At 34.5% G+C, this 21,619-nt stretch overlaps 3 protein-coding genes across 4 annotated transcripts in view; 2 read left to right on the forward strand and 1 right to left on the reverse strand.

Annotated features, from left to right (window-relative positions):
• Positions 1–65: 65 nt before the first annotated feature.
• Positions 66–9,243, forward strand: P32 (complement C1q binding protein P32). The gene is made up of 5 exons (XM_076121942.1): positions 66–418; positions 5,596–5,746; positions 6,495–6,691; positions 6,924–7,012; positions 7,851–9,243. Exons 1-5 carry the CDS (start codon positions 181–183, stop codon positions 8,001–8,003), a joined length of 828 nt encoding a protein of 275 aa, XP_075978057.1. The 5' UTR covers positions 66–180; the 3' UTR covers positions 8,004–9,243.
• Positions 711–5,562, reverse strand: LOC142977841 (uncharacterized). Its single transcript, XM_076121940.1, has 2 exons — positions 4,218–5,562; positions 711–3,475 (listed from the first exon to the last, which is right to left on the reverse strand). Exon 2 carries the CDS (start codon positions 3,441–3,443, stop codon positions 1,563–1,565), a length of 1,881 nt encoding a protein of 626 aa, XP_075978055.1. The 5' UTR covers positions 3,444–3,475; positions 4,218–5,562; the 3' UTR covers positions 711–1,562.
• A 1,534-nt stretch (positions 9,244–10,777) lies between the features above and the next one.
• The window catches only part of Pat1 (Protein interacting with APP tail-1), a 67,447-nt gene continuing 56,605 nt past the window's right edge, over positions 10,778–21,619 (forward strand). For both annotated transcript variants that reach the window (XM_076121737.1, XM_076121738.1), the window contains exon 1: positions 10,778–10,979. In XM_076121737.1, coding sequence (XP_075977852.1) covers positions 10,821–10,979 — 159 coding nt within the window. In that variant the 5' untranslated portion in view covers positions 10,778–10,820. The remainder of the gene's footprint in view (positions 10,980–21,619) is intronic.

Below are 21,619 nucleotides of genomic sequence, written 5' to 3' on the forward strand. Positions count from 1 at the left end.
TCAGATAAAGCTGCTGATATGCACGTTATCTCGAAAGGAATGGTCGAAACGTACTAATAATTTATTGCTGGCAACTTCGTCTTATCTCACCGGCAACTCGCGGCGTTCTATTGTGTCTTCTGACACATTTTCGAATAATTTTCAAGAATTAACGCAGCGTAAAACAAAATAGCACTAACAATGAATGGACTAGTAAAGACCGCGCAAAGGGTAATACAGAATTGCGTCAAAAACACAAGTTTAACGGGTGCTTTGGTATCCCGTACACAGGCTCCCGTAAAACGTGATTTCACCCGGGGGATATGGCACATGAGCTGTTCAAAGAGGTTGGATGGGGTTGCGGCCTCCTCCACGCTCTTACACAACCATTCAAACACATGCAGTTGCGGTTGCGGCCTGAAGGCAATGCACACAAAAGGTAAGATAACAAATTTTTGGGCATACATTTTTAGGTTATGTGATTACACCATTCAGTGATCATCCCAATAAATTGACCCCCCACGCTGATCTAACCTGTCAAAGCCCATAAGCATACAATCCTTTACATAATCACAGAAGGAATGATAAGTTTTATTAACCTTATATTTGCCTACAGCTATATTATACGAGAAATCCACTCAATATGATAAATCCTTGAAATCCAAAGCTCTTGGTGAGTCCTCGTGTCCTTATCCTCTCAGTAGCTTATAGAATTCTATTTTAGACTTATATCCATTCATAGTCAATGTAGATGGTAAGTGTTTAGTACCGTAAAATGGGGTGGATAGACACAATTTTCAACTTCTACATCGATTTTCTTAAATATTTTATATGCGAATCATTATTGAAGTATTGTAAAATCAGGAGTCACGTTGCAATTTACTAAATATTTATGATGAAAATTAATTAAAACGTGTCAATAACTAGTAAATTAAGAAAAAGTAAGCGTTTTCTATTTACCTGGAAACAGGGGTCAAAAGATACGGGAGGGGGGTGAATAGAGAAAAAACACTAGGGTTGTCAAAATCAACTTTTATTTTTAATCAGTGTTATTAAGACAATATTTGTACATATTGCACACAACTTTCCTAGAGTACACGGCAAACCCAGCTAAATATATATATCTATCGCGATGATATCGCGTGATTTTTACACAGGTGATTTCGCGATAGATACATTATATCTATCGCGAAATCACCTGTGTAAAATGAGGGTTTGATTATAAAAAAATAACAAATAAAATAATGTTTTAGTTATAACATAAAACTATTAAATTCTAAAAATACTATCTATTAGTTTTTGGTTTACATTTAGTAAAGAATGAGATCAAGAATCACAAATACTCATAAAATAATAGTACTTATAAACCTAAGCTGAATACCTACCTATTAATAAAACTCACATTAAGGTAAAATGATTGTATAAACTGCAATCAGTGGTAAGTATGCTATGACTGAAAAACTTAAGAAGACGAAAAAGTTAAAATATTATACCTACTGAAAGTACTCAAATGAAAGTTCGAAGTGATCATTATGGGATAATAATTATGAAAACTATTAAATCAAGTAAATTATCAATCGACTCTAATCTAAAGCCATCAAATCTTTTAGGATGTCATCATCAGACCTGTAGTAACTGGGCCGCCGCGAAGGGCATTTTTTTGAAACGGTTGACTTATCTTTATTTGACAGTATTTTCTTCAATTCCGCATCACTAACTTTCACATTGGAAATAATTTCAACCTTTTTCGATTTCTTTTCATTGGGATATTCATTTTCATCTTGTACAATGGTTTCAACATGACCTATACCATTTAGGTCATCTTCAAAAATTAAAGGCAATGTTCTTATATCATACCGGCTGATGTTAAATGAACAACTTGGAATAGCTTCGTCTAGTGATATTGTGTGTTCAATAGTCGGGATGGTTTTGATGTAGGAACTATTTGCTTCTCGCTGAACACGGTGATCTTCAAGTACAGGTGGGTAATTTTTAACTTTTGTTTTTTTTCCTTTTCCCTTGCCTTTAGTGACCATATCGTTTACTTCTTTATTTTGCTTTTCATTGTTTTCTCTCAAGACAGAACAAGGCAAGTATTCTGGGTCAGACTCAATATATTCTTCATCACTGGAACATAAAACACTTTTCCCTGCCTGAATTTGAAGTTTTTTCTTTCTTTTAGGTTCTACTATATTGATAGTCCCATATCGCATTTCCTTCAAAAAATTTAATACTGTCGTATCAACAGCTTCGGCTGGTTTAGATGGATCTTGCCAATCCGGTAATTTTTTTAATACTTCTGATGGGTCCAAAGGATTTATCCCTGTTTTCCTAAAGCCAGATATGACATTAGCTGGACCATTTTCTTTAAGATCGTCCATTAATTTGCCCAGTAATCTAGGAAAACAACCCTTTGGGATTGAAGATTGATTACGGCCATCAGTTTTCTTCCATTGGAAAATGATTTTTCGCCACGCTATCTTCATAGGCCGAAAAAAGGCCACATCGAGTGGTTGCGTAAGGTGAGTAGAATTCGCAGGTAAGAAAATGAAATGGATATCCTTTTCCTTACACTTTTTTATTAATTCTATTGAAAGGTGGGATGATAGATTGTCGCCTATTAGTAACTTTTTGCCTGGTTTATTTTCAAAAAATGGAAAAATCATAGTGGTTACCCAATCGTGGAATATGTTGGCATCAAACCAGCCGGATTGACTTCTATTATAGCGTACTCCTTTTGGACCCGACTTGGTCCACGTATCAAATAAGTTCTGAGCTTTATAAACTACATATGGGGGTATAATTTCTCCTACCGCTGTACACGCCATCATAATGGATACTGATGCCTTTGAGTGATTCATCACCCGTTCAGGATATTTTGTTCCCCTCTTAGCTATAATCTTTTTTCGGCCGGGATCATCCGTTAAATTAGTTTCGTCGTAATTGACGATGTTCTCGATCGGAACGTCTTTAATAGATATTTTTAAGTGCTCGAAATAGTCTTTTATTACATCGGCTGAAACAGCAGCCCGATTCCTTTTAATATTCTGCGATACCCTTTGTGTTATTTTGTCACTGTGTCTCTTTAGAAAACTTCGGGCAAATTCTAATCCAGGCATGTTATCTTTAAACCTTTTTTCTGTAACACCTAAATTGTCTAAATAGTTTTTTACTAATAACCTCAAGTCATATAGTTCAAGAGGATAGCCCCACTCAGCACATATGTTTATATATTTTATGAATTCCAATTCCGTCTCTTTAGATAGGACTGTCTGGCCACCTTGTGATTTCATATTTTTAATGCTATGTCTGTGAAGGACAGATTTGTCCATATCAAATTTTTTCGCGATGCAACTCAAGGAATCGTTACTTTCCTTGTACTCCCGGACAGCCTGCTCTATTAGTTCTTTGGGGTACCTTCTATACTTCCTGCCACGAGGATCTGGCTTGTAAATTCTCGGCATGGTGGGCGCACCGCAATGTAGCCCTCGCGTACCTATTCAAAATAATTATCAAATATTTAAAAACAATAAATATAAATAATTAACATAACATAATATCATGCCTGTACTCCCAAAACGAGGGTGGTAGATGGAGGTGTTAAAAACATCCACATTTCGCCAACTGTGTTTTTATGTCCCAACGTAATAGGGGGCGAGCATATTATCAGACTCCGCGGTGCTACCGGGAATTGCCTGATGGATGAACCCAATAACACTGCCCGACCCGAGACCGCGCGTCCGATCCTAACTCAAGCGCAAGCTTATGCCACGACACTAACGAATAAATACCAATATAAATCTAAATAATAATTAACTTCAGCTATTACGGCAAAATATAATCATCATCATCATCATCATCATCGGTAAAATATCCCATTCTATTTTAAAATATAAAAATATTTAATGGCTCTGTAGCCATGCACCTAATAATTTTAAGTTCAACACCTGTGTGTTGCACTTAAAATTATTAGGTAGTAGGTACCTATACAAATATGTACGTGCTTTGACAAACCATGCCTCGATTGACAACCCTAAAAATCATGTTTCTATTGACCTCCCACCCGTATCTATTAACCTCTCATCCGTATCTATTCACCTCCAATGGCGTATCTATTGACCCTAAAGGCGTATCTATTAACCTCCTTCCCGTATCTATTCACCTCAAATAAGATCAAAAAAGCTAACATTTTGAATTTGCTAGAAATGAGAATATTAAATAATCAAATACGAACTTACCTTTGTTTTTCTTAAAGATAAGTAATGTATGTATCCAATTACACACACTTACAGGGTATATTAACCGAGAATTTGCTATTTAGCCAAAAGTTCTACACAGCAAATATTGCTTGATTGCACACCTTAACTTTAACCGCTTTTTTTTCTATGACATTTCAACTTGACATAAATTTGTGTGTGCCAAGCCTAAAGAAAAAATGTTGCTGTGTAATAAATCATAGAGAAAAATATTCTATATAAAGCTAGTAACAAATTAGAGTAAGCAATATCAAAGTGCCGGACATTTCTCTATTCACCCCACGATATCTAATCACCCCATTTTACGGTAGTATTTTCTAGAAATATCTAGTTATAAACAGTATGTCCAAGTTTTAAAGTTTGAAATAGTAGATATATAATGTCCTGATCGTCAAACATCAGTGCATTAAACCATATGGCATTAGATATATCCTGTTTTATCATAGATCTTTCATACATCTTCCATACTATATCTCCTAATAACTAAAGTACCTAGTGTACCTACCTACTGTAGTTGTAAAATTAACACAAGTAAATATCTTCATAATTTGCAGTAAAGCTTTCAAACCATTCTCCCTGCACAATTGCCACACTGTGTCTTTCACCATGTAAGATGGAGTGCCAGTTGCAGGGTACATCAAAACCATGTCACATCCAGGGGCATTGACCCACTGTCTAGCTCCTGCATAGAAACATGGGACAATTCTTATTATATTATTATTACTAACTAGAAATAGAACTAGGGCACTTGAGATATACAAACGGAGAAAATAGAGTGCCCTCAGAAAGCTCTTAGGTTATCTTATCAAAACAAATTTTGGTTTATGATAAGCTTACACTCATGTCAAGATCTGCTACCTTGAATTTAAGACAGAGATCTTACTACTATGTATTAACTTTAATTAGTATTTAATTCAATTTATAGTATTGTAAGATACTGCTAAAAGTAATTAAATATATACTATTTAAAGCTGGATTATATTTTAGGTTAGTATATTATTTTAATGTATTAGCTGAATTGTTTATACAATAATAGTATTGATAAAGTATCACTTTATTTAGACAAGTAATACACAGCAGTACTGTGAGATAATTGAGATGTTCCTTATCAAAATAAATCCATGTTGTGTATAGATAAGTTATGATATCAAACAATGTAGTGATGCAACTTTTATAAAGATGTGTTATACTGTAGAATTTTTGTATATTTCTTACTAAATCAGATTTTTATACAAGAAAATTCATAAGTTATATTATAGTAAATGTACTACAATATTTATATTATAATAGTTTTTAAGTAACTAAATGAACAAAACAGATAATAGAAAGAATAACATACAATCTTTGTTTAATGTTATAGGTGAAAGAGAACTGGTAGAGTTCCTGACTGAGGAGATAGTAGCTGAGCGCAAGGCACAGAAGGTCAAGACTCTGCCTAAAGATGTTGATGGATTTGTGGTGGCCGGTGATGGTGCCGAGGTTGTGCTCACTAAGCAGCTGAAGGATGAAGTGTGAGTTCCACATTGAGTTTTTTAAGTAGATAGATCTTCTTCTTCTAGAAGAAGTAGTTAGTAGAAGTAGATAGATTATTTACAGTTGCATAGGGAAATCAGTTTTACCTATAATGTTTTGTTGTTGTAATATTTGTATGATTTTCTTGTCTATTACTTCTGCACTGCTGAGATCAGTATAGATAATAGACAAGAATAATATAAGGTATTTATCCCCACACATATGCCACGCTCGTCGCGCTAACACATGGCGTGTATGGGTGCCAAGTGTGGGGTACAGTAATGATGTCAAGTAGAATACTCTCTGTGTCACTTGCCAGGGAGTATGGAACAATACAGCAACAACAGACTTCATAAAGAAAACCACTTTCTTTACTGAGTATGTGCCATTATAGGATCTCACTTCTTCCTCATTTGAACTGAAAACATAACTGTTGTCTATCATTTTGACGTAGCGTCAAACAAAATTGTACACATAATACAAAATAGCTTAAATGCGATGAGAATTTTAAGGTTTACGATACCTTATTTTGGATTTGTGGTCACTAGAGTCAGCTTGTGTCGCGCACAGTTGCGTAGCGTAGCACAGTCGATGCAATTCGATCGAAACGTCGGGAGTACGAAAAATCATTTCGTAAGATCAGAATAATCGTATTATCACTTTGAACTAAGTACTGTTTCGGCATTGGTATGTTAGACAATGGCGTGTTGTTTTACATAATACTTTATAACAATTTGTTTGGTACAGGGTCAAAATCACATTCAACGTGAACCACACAGTAGACTCTGATGACTTGGAGGGCGAGGTGCAGCCAGACAAGCAGGAGTTCTCGGAGATGCGCTCGCGCCCGCAGTTCGAGGTGGACCTAGTGCGTGGAGACACCACCCTCGGCTTCACCTGCTCCTATCTCAATGAGCCCCCACCGGCTTCCGGCGATGAATACAGTAAGTATAATAATATAGAAATTGTATGATTGAAATACACATTTTTCATTTTTCTCATGGAGTTGCAGAGATCAAAGCACAAAATATTTAAATAGGTTTTACGCTTTTGTTACTTGGTATACGAATTTTAACTGAGATTTAACAGTTGTTCTGATTATAATATTGCATTACTCTAGACAAAAATCGTATAAATTTGCGTATTTTTGCTAATATGAGTAATGTTAACTTCCAGATGACATTTTCGGCATTGACGAGGTGACCATCTACAAAGGCGAGTGGAACGACAAAGTGTACGCAGTCGCTGGCGACGTGCTTGACGGGGTACGTAAATATTGCTTATATTTTATTATTATTACCATTTTTTTATTGAAGTTGTTTTAGGCATAACATTTGTTTAGACAAGTAACTTTACACCTTTTTAAAAAGGAAATCTTTTAATCTAACCAAAACGTAAAGGCTACGCGTCTACTATGGTTATTTAAAACCCATGACATAATCAACTTGATACTGAGTATACTGACCCATAAATTTGATTTCCACTATACTTGTCGCCATGGCTTCGAGGTAAAACACGCCTTCTACAAGGTCTCGGGTTCGAATCCTTGTCGGACCATTGCCCCATTTCTATGCCACACTTGATACTATTGCACATGTAGTGGTCAGGTGCCAAAATCGGGGTAAATTAATGCGTTGATGTGAAGTTGATCTGTTCACTTGTGTGAACGATATTCATTGATATGCTACACTTTTTGGTCATTTATTTTTACGTTTTTTGGACTTGTATTTTTTTTTAAACTTGAATTTGTGTATGCATTGATTGTGTCTTTCTGTTTTATATTGCTTATAATGTTTGTTTTATTAAATGTACTTGTAATTATGGAAAAATTGCAAAAAAAATTGAAATTTTTTGGCTTTTTGTGAGAAACAAACATAAACTTAGCTATTATGTCTGTTCTACTTTTTGTAAATACTTCGTAACTTAATTCCAAAAACTATGAAGGTATAACTATAACTAGCGAGAAGGAGGTGCTTTCAATCAATATTTCAATTTTAAAATTACCAATAACTTAGAATTTTTATCGAAAACTTCGTCATGCCTCCCACAGCCATACTTAAACATTTACAATTCACATTTTAACTCAAAAATCTCTTATTCCAGTACCTGTACGACCTTCTAATGAACCTGCTGGAAGAGAAAGGCATCAGCAACGAGTTTGCCCAGAAATTATCGGACTTCAGCACGGCGTACGAGCATGCGGCCTACATCAACCTGCTGGAGACCGTCTCCAAGTTCACCATCGGCAAGCAATAGTAGTTGACATTGTTACAATACAAGACTTTACAGCATCACCCTACCATGTTTGTGTAGTTACACACAGCCCACTGTCCCACTGCTGGGCAAGGGCCTCATCTTGAACTAGGGAGGGGTTAGGCCTTGAGTCCATATAGCATAGGCTGATGCAATGACTTACTCGAATGTCCCGTGCCAGAATAGAAAATTGTATGTGTAAGGTTCGTGTGGTGCAAGCGATTCTTCTTTAGGTTGGTTTCCAAACTCATACTATAAGTATCCGAGTTAGTTCTAGTCTGTGTGCAGAGGGCGCCACATGCGAGTCGGTCTTACAATATTGTTATATTGATTAAAGTTACTACATATTTCGAGCTTATTGAATTTCCTAAATAAATAACTATGTATATAAACTTGCCGTTACATGTAAATAATTCTAAAATAAATTGTTTACAATCAGCTCATGCTATATGCCCTTGGTATTACTTCATCATAGTAAATCTATGCAGTGACTACCCTACCTCATATGACACAGTAGCTACATCAAGTAGTTATAGAACCAGTAATAATGAGTTTCTTTGTCATAAACAGCTCGGAATAGACCTCTAATGGATGTCAATGTGCCCACGCCGAAGGATTCCATTGAAATTGGATGAAATGCGAGCCAAAGCTATGATAACTTATGTTAACTACAGAAAAAACTTCAAATTTATTTACTACGTTACAGTAGGGTGCAATATCGGACGCTGTATTTTTGTTTCAAGAAATTTGTTGCCATTACTAATAATTCAAGTTACATTTTTTAATGTTTTCATACAGCCTTTGTTTTGATAAAACTATAGTTCGTTAAATAATCTCTAGCTCGAGCACGAACAGCCTAATAGCTAGCTTTCGAATTTAACTACGGCACTATGGCAAATTAAAGGTTCGTACTGCCGATTTACAACTATTGGAACTTTAAAGTTCTGTCATACTGACAAAAGTATTCATTTCGAAGGAAGAAATATTAGATGTTCCAAAATGAAGACGAATTTCGATTCCCATACAAATTGGTTTCGACTTCATTACGAACACATTTTCGAAAGTTTTCGTGCTAGACATAATGAATACGAATGTAACTTGAAATATAGTATGGTGTAAAATTTGAGTGGAGTGAAAGCATTTACGCTGTAGACAGCTTTAAGTTAGTTAGACATGGTGATGTTTTGTTTAATGTTAGTGTTAAATGTTAGTTATTCTCAATATAAATTGTTCAAATTTATAACTTGTTTTATTTTCCTTTAACTTATTTCAGTATGACCTAAAAGACCTAAACCTTCAACTAAACTATAGTACATTCGTTTACCAGTTTCGGCGTCTGCGTCGTCATGCAAATCAAAGTCTAGATGAGTAGAATAATCAATTCAGAAAGCGTTTCGCACGCCTTCGTGAAATGGACGATGGCCTTTTAGTATTTAAATGATGATCCTTTATTTTGATGGCTAATAACGACCTACGAGCATCAATTCATCAATTGTGTTTCGTAAAAAAAATATCTCCCTGCTACTTTTATACATACACGTCTGTTCAACTATTTTAATTTCCATTCCATTTCTGTTCTTTTAAATAATATTAGTTTGTATAAAATATTCCTAATAGTTGCATTACAAATAGACGCGATTAAATAACACCAGGCGCTCACGCAATCAGAGTAAAGTTCGGTAAACCATATAAATGCAAAACTAGGTACAAAATCAATTAAAACTTACGCTTGTTCGAAACTCGCACGTTTTATATAAACCACGTGCGTAACAGTCACAAGGCTGGGTGTGCACTCGAAACAAGCAAACGTGAGATTTGACACGTGGTGATTGTAGGGGGGCGTGACGGAGTAGAGTTATGGAGCTTCCAGGAATGGGAATGTTAACAAAAGGCATTTAAACGCCTTAAGTTATCGATTAAGTCAAGGATTTTTTCTCGCCAACGGTCAATGTATATGAAACGACTGGGAGTGTAGTTTTAGCCTTAATTTGTACTAAGACTTCAAATTACTGTCTTCAGGATGGGATTTAGAACTAATTATTTCCTACACACTTGGCAAAAATAGTAGACTTGAATTCAGCCTATTTCAGACGGTCGACGACGCATTTGAACACTAAGCCAATTTCATATAGCCCACGTGCTTAATCTACTTTAGGTAATACTTTAAGTATTCACTACTGTGCCTGTTAGGATAAATAAGAACAAACGTAATAAGAACGACAATTAAACACCACGAGATAGTGTAAATTTTCAGAAGAGAAATATATAAATAAAAACCACTTTGCCTTTAAAATTTTACAGTAAATTAGATAGTAACCAATACCTAATTCCGATACCTAAAATAAAAAATATTACATACTAACACTATTTCAGTTTATTTATAAATGCATATGAGTAGGTAATGTTTAAATAAAATAAATCAATAAAGCTACAGTATCGCAAAACATATAATAAATGCGCATAATTAACAACGAAGGTGTCATATCAAATTTTCCCGCGTGGCTAGTCAGCTGACATATCGACTAAAAATCAGCTGTTATATAAAAAGTAGAGAGAACAAGTATATCTATCTTCCTCACAAATCAACTGTTTTGCTCCTTATCACCCTATTTCCAGCGTATGCTAAACAAAGAACGACAGTTCGCTGACAAGCTGTCTTCAAAATCAAAGCGGCCAATCAAAATCATTCTTACTTATAAGCTCAAAAAACGAAGCTCACGGTCGACCAATAAGAGCGCACTTCACCACGTGAAGTTCGTGCAAATCACAGCTGTCACATCGTCGAGCAAATTGAAGCGAGTTTTCATCTATCTCAGCAAAATGGCTGACGCGTCTTCGTCGTCGCGCGGAAAGAAAATACCCGATAATTTATACGAGCTGTGCCTGACGAATATAGTGAACTACTTGCAGAAATCTAAGTGCGATAGAAATGTGCTCCGCGGACTACCGGACAGCATCCTCACGGATGTGTACTACAAGGTGAGTTATGCTGCCACACTTCGCTCGTTTTGCTCTTATCGATAAAAAATACAGTATGACAGTGAGAATACCGTTATTATTGTCCGATATTGTTCTGAGTGGCGACGATAGCGTTATCAGCGGTGCGAGAGGATCGATAGTGCACGAGGTGATGCGTGGTGTTAGTATTTGGGTTCGTTTTGGTGGTGTGACCGTGAACGTAACCAGTGCGTGTGTAGTGTTGGAGCTAGTCACTTTCACTGGTACGCGTCGGCGGCGCTCGCCACTGCACACCCGTCATACGATCCGCTCTTTGTTACGAAACATACGGGCCAGTGCATCGACAACGTGCGTCGATATCAATCTGCCCACAATTGTGTTCAGTACGAGCCATGAAACTCCTATTCATCGCTTTGTATTGCAATAAAATGTTTGATTACATAGAACTCAAGTAGCCACTTCCCTCGTATGAATCAAGCTCGATCATTCCCGAGGCGTGTCTGAGATCCACTACTTTTTTTCACGTCTTGTTTTATATTTTTCATACCAATTAGCCTCAGAATTCATTGTCTATGACTCATAAAGAATTTGAGCACCTGGTATTTAAGCCTAGCATTCAGTTCTTTTATTAAAATGCAAATGTAGTTGTGCAATAGTTTTTGGTAAAAAAAGGAAACATATTCTTTACATTAATTTAAAACTAAACAGACTAACAAAATAGAGCCAAACTTGTTTACTGTCATTGCCAAATTTAATCTAGAAAGATCTTTTTAAGTAACTATAGAATAAATTAAAGAGATTCTGCTTGAAAAATGATTAACACATATTCATTAGAATGTATCAATAGTACAGTGTGCCTGTTACAAACAATTTTCCATGATATTTACAATTGAGTTTGTAATCTAACACTAGTCCAATTTTGTGATCACTCATCTCTTGACAATTGAAATTGGTCCAGCCATTATCATCATTACTATCTCATTATTCTCTCAGCAAAGAGGAACTAACTATTCAAAAACCAAAATTATTAGGCAGGCAATTTTACATAGGTACCTAGAAACAGGTCTCATTTTGGAAATACCTATATATTTATAAGAGGTTATTGAACAGATTACATATTTTTGTAAGATAGTCCATTTAAATGCTTATCAAAGGTAGATGATTTGTTTTGAAGATTCACAAGTATGATAGCAATATTTTAGCTCATCTATAGATTACAATTATCTTTTCAATTTGGACTACATTTTACAGACTTGAATAACTACTAAAGAGAGTAATTGCCTTCGAGATCAATAATTACTGTCCGCTGATTATGACAAATAGTAGCCATAAAATTATTGAAGAAAAAAAATATTAAGAATTTAAATTGTCTTTCTCTATTATCTATGGATAGTTTTTCGGTATGTTTTTGTTTAGAAGTAAATTAAGTATGTTTATCAGTTATCTGGTATCCATAGTACAAGCTCTGTTTAGTTTAGAATTAAATAACAGTGTGTGAGTAGTCCAATAATATTTATATTTAGGTATAGTCCAAAGCAGAAAGGTGTGTTTTAAAATGCTAGACCTAGGGTTATTGCACTTGTCTAGTCTAGCCTTTGTGCCTTTATAACAGTATTTTACAGTGTTGAGGTCATTGTCCTATTGTTAATGTATCTATGTTATTTATACTCATGTAATCTAAATTTAAATAGACTGTGGCTTTTAACCCCTAGTTTCACTACTCTGTGGGCTTTTGTACTTGAATTAAGAATGAGGCATAGATAATTACTAATTAGAGAACTAGGTTAAATTATTATTTTCCACAACAAACTAATAAAAAAACTGGCTCAAAAATTATTTTGTCCAATATTAGCTAGATTAATATAAATTTTCTTTAGTTCTTTAATCTTGATGGGCACCATTATTATACCGTATTTTATCGCACTTATAATATTGCTAAATTATTTATCAAATAAACATCATGATATCGAAATTGTATGTGTAAAAATTGAACACGATAACAGGTTAATAGATGGTTCGATGCACAAACAAAATAACTACCTGCATGACAGTTAAAGTAACCCCTTGTATCATTTTATGACAACACTAAATTTGACTCAATAACTCAATAGTGCATAAGTGCTGTGTCACAAAAAACCGTATATTCCCGAAATTTTAGCTCATGATTGTGATCTCGTACGGTTTTTTAAACGATCGTAATTTCAATAAATCAGTATTCTGATAACTTTGTGTACGTTTCTAATGTCGGGGTTAAGTCAAATGTCAGAGCCTAGTTTAATTTCCCGTTTTATTAAATAGGTAAATCTATATTTAAATAGCTGACTTAATAGGGTATTGACCGACCGTATTACGTGTAAACAACCGGGAATTGATTACTCTTTCTATTTGACTATACTATAAAAAGCTAACTGCCGCTCTTCCGCACTTAGAACTTACTAGACTAGTCTTATGTAAAGATTTACCCCACATTTTACCACTTTTACATAAGTATCGGTTAGTTTATCTATTCAATAAGTTATCCGACACTTATCGTATGGTTAGTGGTCAACCTAGTGTCAAAGTTGTTCAAGCCGCCCGAAAGGCCTTTGGCATGGCTTATGAAACTGGCTCTTACAATATTATTAAACACAGACAGAGGTAAACTTTAACCCGAAAAACTATTTGAGGAGCGTATAATTAATTGTATTCAACATCTATTTCCCTGTCTCATCGTAGTTCCTCCCATTGTATGAATGGTAGCTACTTAATTATGCTCAAATATTTTTCACTTTCTAACCTTAAATGCGCTAGAAAAATAAAACAATGGTTAATTAAAGTCTATGAATGAATGTTTCTATGTAAAGAGGTTAATGATTTGTTTTCGTTAACTTTTGAACTCAGTAAAAGGGAACACGGTTTTGTAAAGCGTCTTAAAACATTTTGGAACAAAGAAGGGTTATTGATTTTCTTTTTGAAAGACAAACCCCCGGTTTCTGAGGTTCATTTAGCGGTAGTTTATCTATTCAAGTGTCTCACTACTCATATATAAAAAACGCTATTGAATAGATAAACTATCGTTAAATGTACACAGAAACCGGGGGTGAGTACGATATTAGGCTTTAATTTAGCGCGGCGTAACCACCAACTGCACCTCAGGCAAAATAAAGTTAAACTACACAATAAATTGAAAAACAATATTGAATACAATAAAATTGTTTATCAATAATTCAAACATCAATAACACAATGAATTGAAACATTAATTTGCAATTCAGGACCCGTAATATTGTTTTGGCGCCATATTTCATTGTAGATTTTGTTTATGGTTTGCTTCTACTCTATGGTTAGCGAAAGAAGGCACAAGCACAAATTAGCATCATCCTAATAGTTTTGACTAAACACAATTTTTACTCGACTAAGCTTAAAATTGTTTGTTTTTTTTTTATCTGTGTTAGGACAATATTTTAACAAAATATTAAGTACAAATAGCCATCTGGCGGGAGTAACGGAGCTGTGGTCATTATCACCACGGCTTGTGGGCGGTGGTGTTGCGGTATGATGCTATGATGAAGAAGCTCGTTACTATGCGGATATCGGTGTAACGATTTACACCACCAAGCAGTTTAAAATAACGTTATGCCTTTTTTCAATGAACCTACTACCACATCCTGGAGTGAATGCCCTATTTTTTGACTGATTTTACTAGTCATAAACAAATTGTGAAGTTAACACAATTAACTTAGCTCCAATAAAATATCCAAAAACACCTAATTAGTTTCTGAAATGATTTATGCAATTGTTCGTAGTATTTTAAATGAGAACGTTTAACATCCTTAATGCTTAGTTTGGTAGAATAAATAAACAGAATTATCTGATAAAAATTATGATTACGTGTGCGATTCGCAACATTAATATTATGTTGACTTATTAAATACAAGGCTTATGATAGCGTTCCATTTTTACGTCATACAAAAATATTCGCCATATCTGGACACATTAAAATAAATTATTTTTCCAGACTCAACTTTTACCTGAATTAAATTTAAAGACTCTTTCCAAAATAGCGCGACTAACAGATCATATGCTTTACATTCGAACCAATGTGCTAATAAAGAAGAAAAACAATATATTTTTTCAATAATAATGTCATGTGACACACATGGGTTAAGAATTCAGAAATGCACCGACGGATATCGTGGTCTATTCCCGGCGATTCATGAGCGATGACGTCATACAGCAGTCTGCGTCATCCTTCTGGAAATTCACCATTCTTCTCGATCTATTACTCCCGTGTTCTTTAAAGTCCTGTCTGATGACGTCACACGGGAATTTCTCCGTTTATAATCTCGTTCTATTGTCACAATAATTATGTCTATGCAAATATTTTGTTAGACACGGTATCTTTTACACCCGTAGGTATTTTTAGTTCGTTGAACTTTTGTTTTGCAAATAAGTTGGACTCACGATCTCATTGTGCTCTATCTATAGAAGTATTCTAAGCAATATTTTAAGCTGTGCAAATACAGTTGGTTTGTCTGACCGTGGCTAATGCGACCTCGATTTAGGCCTAAGTTTGGACAAAAAAGAATTGCTGAATTTTTGCTTGGTTGATTTAGAAAGGCTATGAAATAGACTCAAAAGTTTAGATTTATAGTAGTCAATTTGTACTCAAATAATGAGCTGTTTGATTGATCTAATGATAATAAACACGCCTTGAATGGTCATTGGGATTCTAAGATGGCGTCAAATTAATTTAAATAGCAAATAGCACTGAAGAAAGCAGCCTTCACATAAAAATGTGCTACTGTATTCCACAGACCCAGGCAAATTACAGAATCAAGTTGTTACTTTGCTTGGATTCATTATCAACATTTATCATCCTATATCACCACCTTTTCATTATCGTCCCACTTTGAGCAGTCTTATAATACGCATGTCAAAACATATAATTCTATTCTGCATGCTTGTATTCTTCTGCATGATACCGCATGCGATCTTTTCTGTTATTAATCTATATTTTTATCTTTTACTCCTTAGCTTGATCAAAGACGGGCTCGGCAAACGGTTATCGGTATAGCGCCGCTATTCCATTTATATGCGTTGTACCGCAACAGGGAACGGCAACTTCAAGGGCTAAATGCCAATGAGGATGATTAAAACCTTCATCTTGTAGTTGTTAAGTTTTAAATCCAGGTTTTTACCGGGTGCTAATCATAAGTCTTTATATTCATTAATCATTATTAATCTATAATATCCCATGCTATAATCCTTATGTTATAATATTTTAGTTTTATACATACTAATATGGGTAGTTAACATTTTGATTTCTCGGAAATTCTATCAAGATTTATTCCTTTTCTTTTTCTTTAATTTAAATAACTTAGCTTTACTATTTCTATACGAGTTAATGCTTCCATTACTTAGGTAATAGGCGACTAACTGTGCCACAAGGATCGGAGCAAAGACGCTTTTTTTTTGTAGAATTCTCCCTTTAGAAATTTGGTTGGGTATGTTATATTGAAATCCCTATATTTTGTTCTTATCAAGAAATAAATTTATATGAAACTTGAAAGACAAACATTTGCGACCTTTGTATTTAAAAAATTAATTAATTAAATACGATTAACATATTGTATTATTGTGATATTAAAAATAAGGAACATATAAGACAATGAAGATACTGTAACAATGAAATAAACAAAAATGTATTGTTACTTGAAATCCAGGCTTGTGCCAGGTGAACGCATGCCTTATTAGACTTTAATTAAACTTTGTATTGAATAGTACAAGAATATATAAATACGTGCTATTTTTATATCACTCTTTGACAAATAATGTTTTAAATTAACTTGATGTTATATCAAACTAAATATTATAATAAAAGTAATATTTTTATGTCATTGTATCTTTCGTTCATTTTATATTTCAAAATTGCCCCAAGTAACCCTCTGCATGCATGAATAAAGAGAAATCATTTTTTTAGCAAAAACAAAACGCTATGAAATAGCATTTGTCTTTGATATAATGTCATATTATATAATTATTTCCCTTCTCGCTCTAACGTAGGGTTGGATGATAGTGTTGTCCTTTTCTTATCGTGTCATCTAACGTCGTTTGTTTTGATTTGGGTATAAAGTTATTTATTTTAATTTAAAATTTTTGTTTGTTGTGTAATATTTAAACAAAATACCTGTACTAAAATTTCTCAAAGTTTCTACGAGTCCCACTTAGACCTAAGGAAACAAGGTGTTTTTTTTGTGTGTGTGTTTTTATGTGATTTGGTTGGGTGATTACTATTTCACAAAAAAAACGTTTTGTTTTGTATGCTTAGTTAGCTAAGTTCTACAAGTTATTTTGCGCGAACAAGTCCAAATTTAATTCGTACCTATGGGAAGAAGGTGTGATTTTACGTATGTACTGTTTTATATTGAAAAGTTTAACTGCTAAGAAATTCTCATGTGTCAATTAGGTGCAGCCGTTTCAGAGATTAGTGACCATAAACAAACTAAAGCAGATTTAAATGAGCTATAATAATACTTAGTTCGTTGGTATGGGAAATACCAAATGAGTGTTATTTTTAAACAGCCTAGCAACCTATAGATGAAAGGTATTTAAATAACTCTGCCTTACCAAATATAAAAATATTATATAATAAACCTAATATGTAAATAGGAACTAGTTTATTTGCGACTTTTAGTATATTAATATTAAATTAGAAGAAATTTAATTTTATCGTAGCCATCGACCTTCTTTCAAATATTTTAATGGCTTTTCTATCATTCCAGCCGTAAAAAGTATCCTAAGTTATTTGGATGTGAAATACTAATATTTTTCGATCCGGTTTAGTATTTATAGCAATATCCAATGTCCGAATTTTCAATGTCAGATGATGTTGCTGTAAAGATGATTTTTGAGTTTATGATAAATAGGTACCTATTCCAGTTTTCCGTCAAAATACCTACACGAAATAATTCATCAATTTATCTGACAATGCTTTAATTTGCCTAATTTTTTAAATTATTAGCATAAAAGAATATTTCTCACAGGACAATTAATAGGAAAGCGTTAGATTAATATTCTTAAGTGAAAACTAATGTATTAATTATTTAAATTGCCAATTATTAAGATTCTTCACAGTGTTGTGGAAAGTGTGTGAAGTGCCTAGTCACAGTCGACTAGTTTGTCCAGATATTATCTAAAACAAGCTGCCATACTTTATCAAAGCAACATCCGATTTCGTCGCTACCGAACGAGAAAAGGGTTAGACTACGAAATTACATAAAAAATAATGCAAAATCATACCTATCTACATTCTTATGGAAACATCATAAGAATGTAGATCAATGAAAGCCACTAGCCACTACAAACTTATTTTGCTTCTTTCATATTCATACACTGTCTTACATCTTATATGCCAGTTACAAGTACTACACACCTGATCATTTTGAAAATCATTGGCAGGATTTGTGGCAACTTAGATTAAGTGTTAAACATTTATTCCCTCTATTATTCCTCTTTTTATCGTATACAATTCTAAATGTCTCTATCTAGTATTCAAACAAACATCCTTCAACAGTATTGGCACCATTAGAACAACAATGCAGTGCGCCACTGATGCAACGATTGCACAATGCGCACGCGCCGGTGAACGAACGTACGATTGATATCGATCATATACCTATAGTATATTAACTCTATAGTCCTATACGTTGTAGGCTCGCTATCATGAGTGTGATACATTGTTGTCAATGCTACTAATTGGCTTTAATATCACTACATTATTATTTAACAAACTTCTCCCTGTCCGACAAACTTGGGCTTGTAGTGTTTGTCACATCTCTCTCCTATATAATATGTACTTACTTAGTTTGTAAGCTATTGATTTATTATACGTTTCTATTATTGAACCTCTTTACAAACCCCGCAGTCTGAACACAAGAATCTAATTTTTTTAATCAGGTTTTCACCAATGGATTAAGTAATTCATAGAAGGTTTAGGTTTCGTGTAAATTGAAACATGACAATGATTGATCAAGATGTTTCATAATATTATTGGGCTTCTATGGAAATTTAAGGATCAGGTAGAACAATCTGCTGGATGAGTTAGATCCGCTAGTAATACTCAATTCAGTAGGTTTGTCGACCTACTAATATAAAAAGCAACATGACCCTATTCTTATCTTAGTGAACACTGTCCAGCCAGTGCCACTCCTTTCTGGAATTTTCTGGTGTAATCGTTCGTTCTTTCAACGAATTCAAGAACAAAAATGATTGAGGGTCTTCCCGGACGTATCAAAGGCGAACGTTTTCAAACATACATTATGCAGGCTGTCAAAATTCGTGGCCAAGAAAAGTAAAAAGTAATGTGAGGCTCTTCCAATTTGCATTCGACCTTTCTCAAATGCATTGTTGGAGTGTTCCTTAGCGCAGAATACACAGTTATGCCAAGTACAAAATACGACCAGGAAAAAGTCATGTATGTCACATTTATTTATAAAAAGTCCGGCTCTCGAATTCTCGAAAGGTAGCCAATTGACATGCGTTCGAGCAGCTCGATCGAAAGTGATCGTCACATGGAATACTGATTGATTTCCATGTAAAAGTGAGTGAGCATTTATTTGTAACAGAATTCTTTATACTCTATAGTAACCCTCCAAAAATGCACCTACTTGATGGTTTCAATATAAACTTGTATTGAAGAGCTAAAAATAACAAGCAATTCATTTAGATCAACTTTGACAACTTACGGCAGGAATTGATCACCAATTAAAAGGCCTGGCTCTTAAACAGACAATCATATAGCGAAGTAAACAAGCCAGAAATTATTATGGCTTTAAAATCTGCTTTATTTTTAATGCTCCAGTCTCAAACGTCGAAATTACTATGATTTCCCAGCTCGTGAACATTCTGTCAAAAAATTTCAACTGCTAGATTCTTTAGTACAAATAAATATTTACCACATATGTACGGTAGCCAAGACACTATGTAATTTCCTTCGTAGAAAGCGATACAGCATCGAGATAAACTGATATAATCCTTGATGATGTAACAAGCATCGTTAGATGATGTAAACAAATACCTAATGTGGGGCTGGTTTCACCAAGGTGATTCGATGTTTTTGTAGCTTGGCAGCTGTATGACGAGTTTGAGTAACGTAAACACTATTTTTCATCGTCTGATTACTTTATTTGAGGAAGAATTTCTGGTGGTCTTTTAACAGTTGAGTTGTCATATGTCCGAAGGAATGTCTAAAGTCTTTTTCGGTTTATGTCAAAGACAATAAGTCGCCATAGGCCATGTCAAAAGCATACGGGAGGCAGTCAACTGACAACACTAGTTACCCCCGGTTTCTGAGTATATTTAACGGTAGTTTATCTATTCAATAGCGTTTTTTTTTTCGTATAAGTTTTGACACTATTGAATAGATAAACTACTGTTAGTTGGTTAGGCTAGTTGAACTAGGTTTGGATTTTGATATGTAGTGATTGTCCTCAATGTCTTTTATATTTACAAGCATTTGTTTACCGTTTTGATGTAATGGGAAATTCCACAGATCTAGGTTATTTAGTTGAAGTTTACCTGTTGTTCCTACTCTGTACAATAGGTAGGCTATGTTTTATATGAACTGAAGTAAGCTTATTATGTACCTACTCGACTGATTTGAATAATAACATGAGGCTTACACGTGGAAAAGTAAACTCAGTGTGATATCACTCAAGTTAAGGAATTTTTGATTGTTTCTTGCTGTTTAAACTGCCTGAATTTACAGATTGTAAAATCCTTGACCATATAGCAAAATACCAATACCTGCATGTCCCGAATACTGGTTAATTGGTTACTCATCCACACCGGCAAAGGTTGCTCAACCTAACTATGTCCCAATCGGTGAATGACCCTAACTTCAAAATTTCGCCAAAATCGTTGCAACACGCAAACGCGGATTTTGCATCAATTAATATTATTAAGGCCTCAATGATCCGATTGTAAGGTCAGTTGGGATTAATTAATTGTTAGTTTGCGATTATCTATTGAGTTACGGCCTAGTAATTTATTAGTGCGGTATAATTCATCTATTATGAAGTTATTATAGACAGAATCAGGCCGTGACTTCTGATGGATGAAGCTAGATTTTTATTCAATCAGCAAGAAAAGAGGTTTTATTTGCGGTCATCGACAATAGCCTCGTAGTAAATCTGGATCTATCTGACAATTATTTGTCCTTCGGGATGCGAGGACAACGATCGGACTGCTACTATTGTCGCAGGTTGCTAGGCCAAAACAAAAACTTTGAATGACTTAAGTCCACATGCTCACGTTTGCTATTCACCAGCATACAATAATAACACCTTATCCTTCCGCCACAACACAATTAATCATACATTTTCATGATAATAAAAGGAAAAATACATTACAACCAGTACATGTAATTACGTTTTACATCCAATACTAATGATACTTACGAACACATTAAGCTTATAATTTTATTCTTGCAAGGGCGTAGGGACAGGGTCTGAAACGGGAAAATAAAATAAAAATAAAGACAATTTATCCGCAACTCGCAACAATGTTGGCTTTGCTTCAATGCCCTTTAGTTTCCGGACAACGCCGTGTGTTTTTGTTGTATTCACCGGATCTGGCTGATTTCTACTTCCAATTTTATGCGGCCGAGTACTTGTTGCTAAA

This window comes from Anticarsia gemmatalis, chromosome 13 (assembly GCF_050436995.1).
Source record: "Anticarsia gemmatalis isolate Benzon Research Colony breed Stoneville strain chromosome 13, ilAntGemm2 primary, whole genome shotgun sequence".
Classification (NCBI taxonomy): Eukaryota; Metazoa; Arthropoda; class Insecta; order Lepidoptera; family Erebidae; genus Anticarsia; species Anticarsia gemmatalis.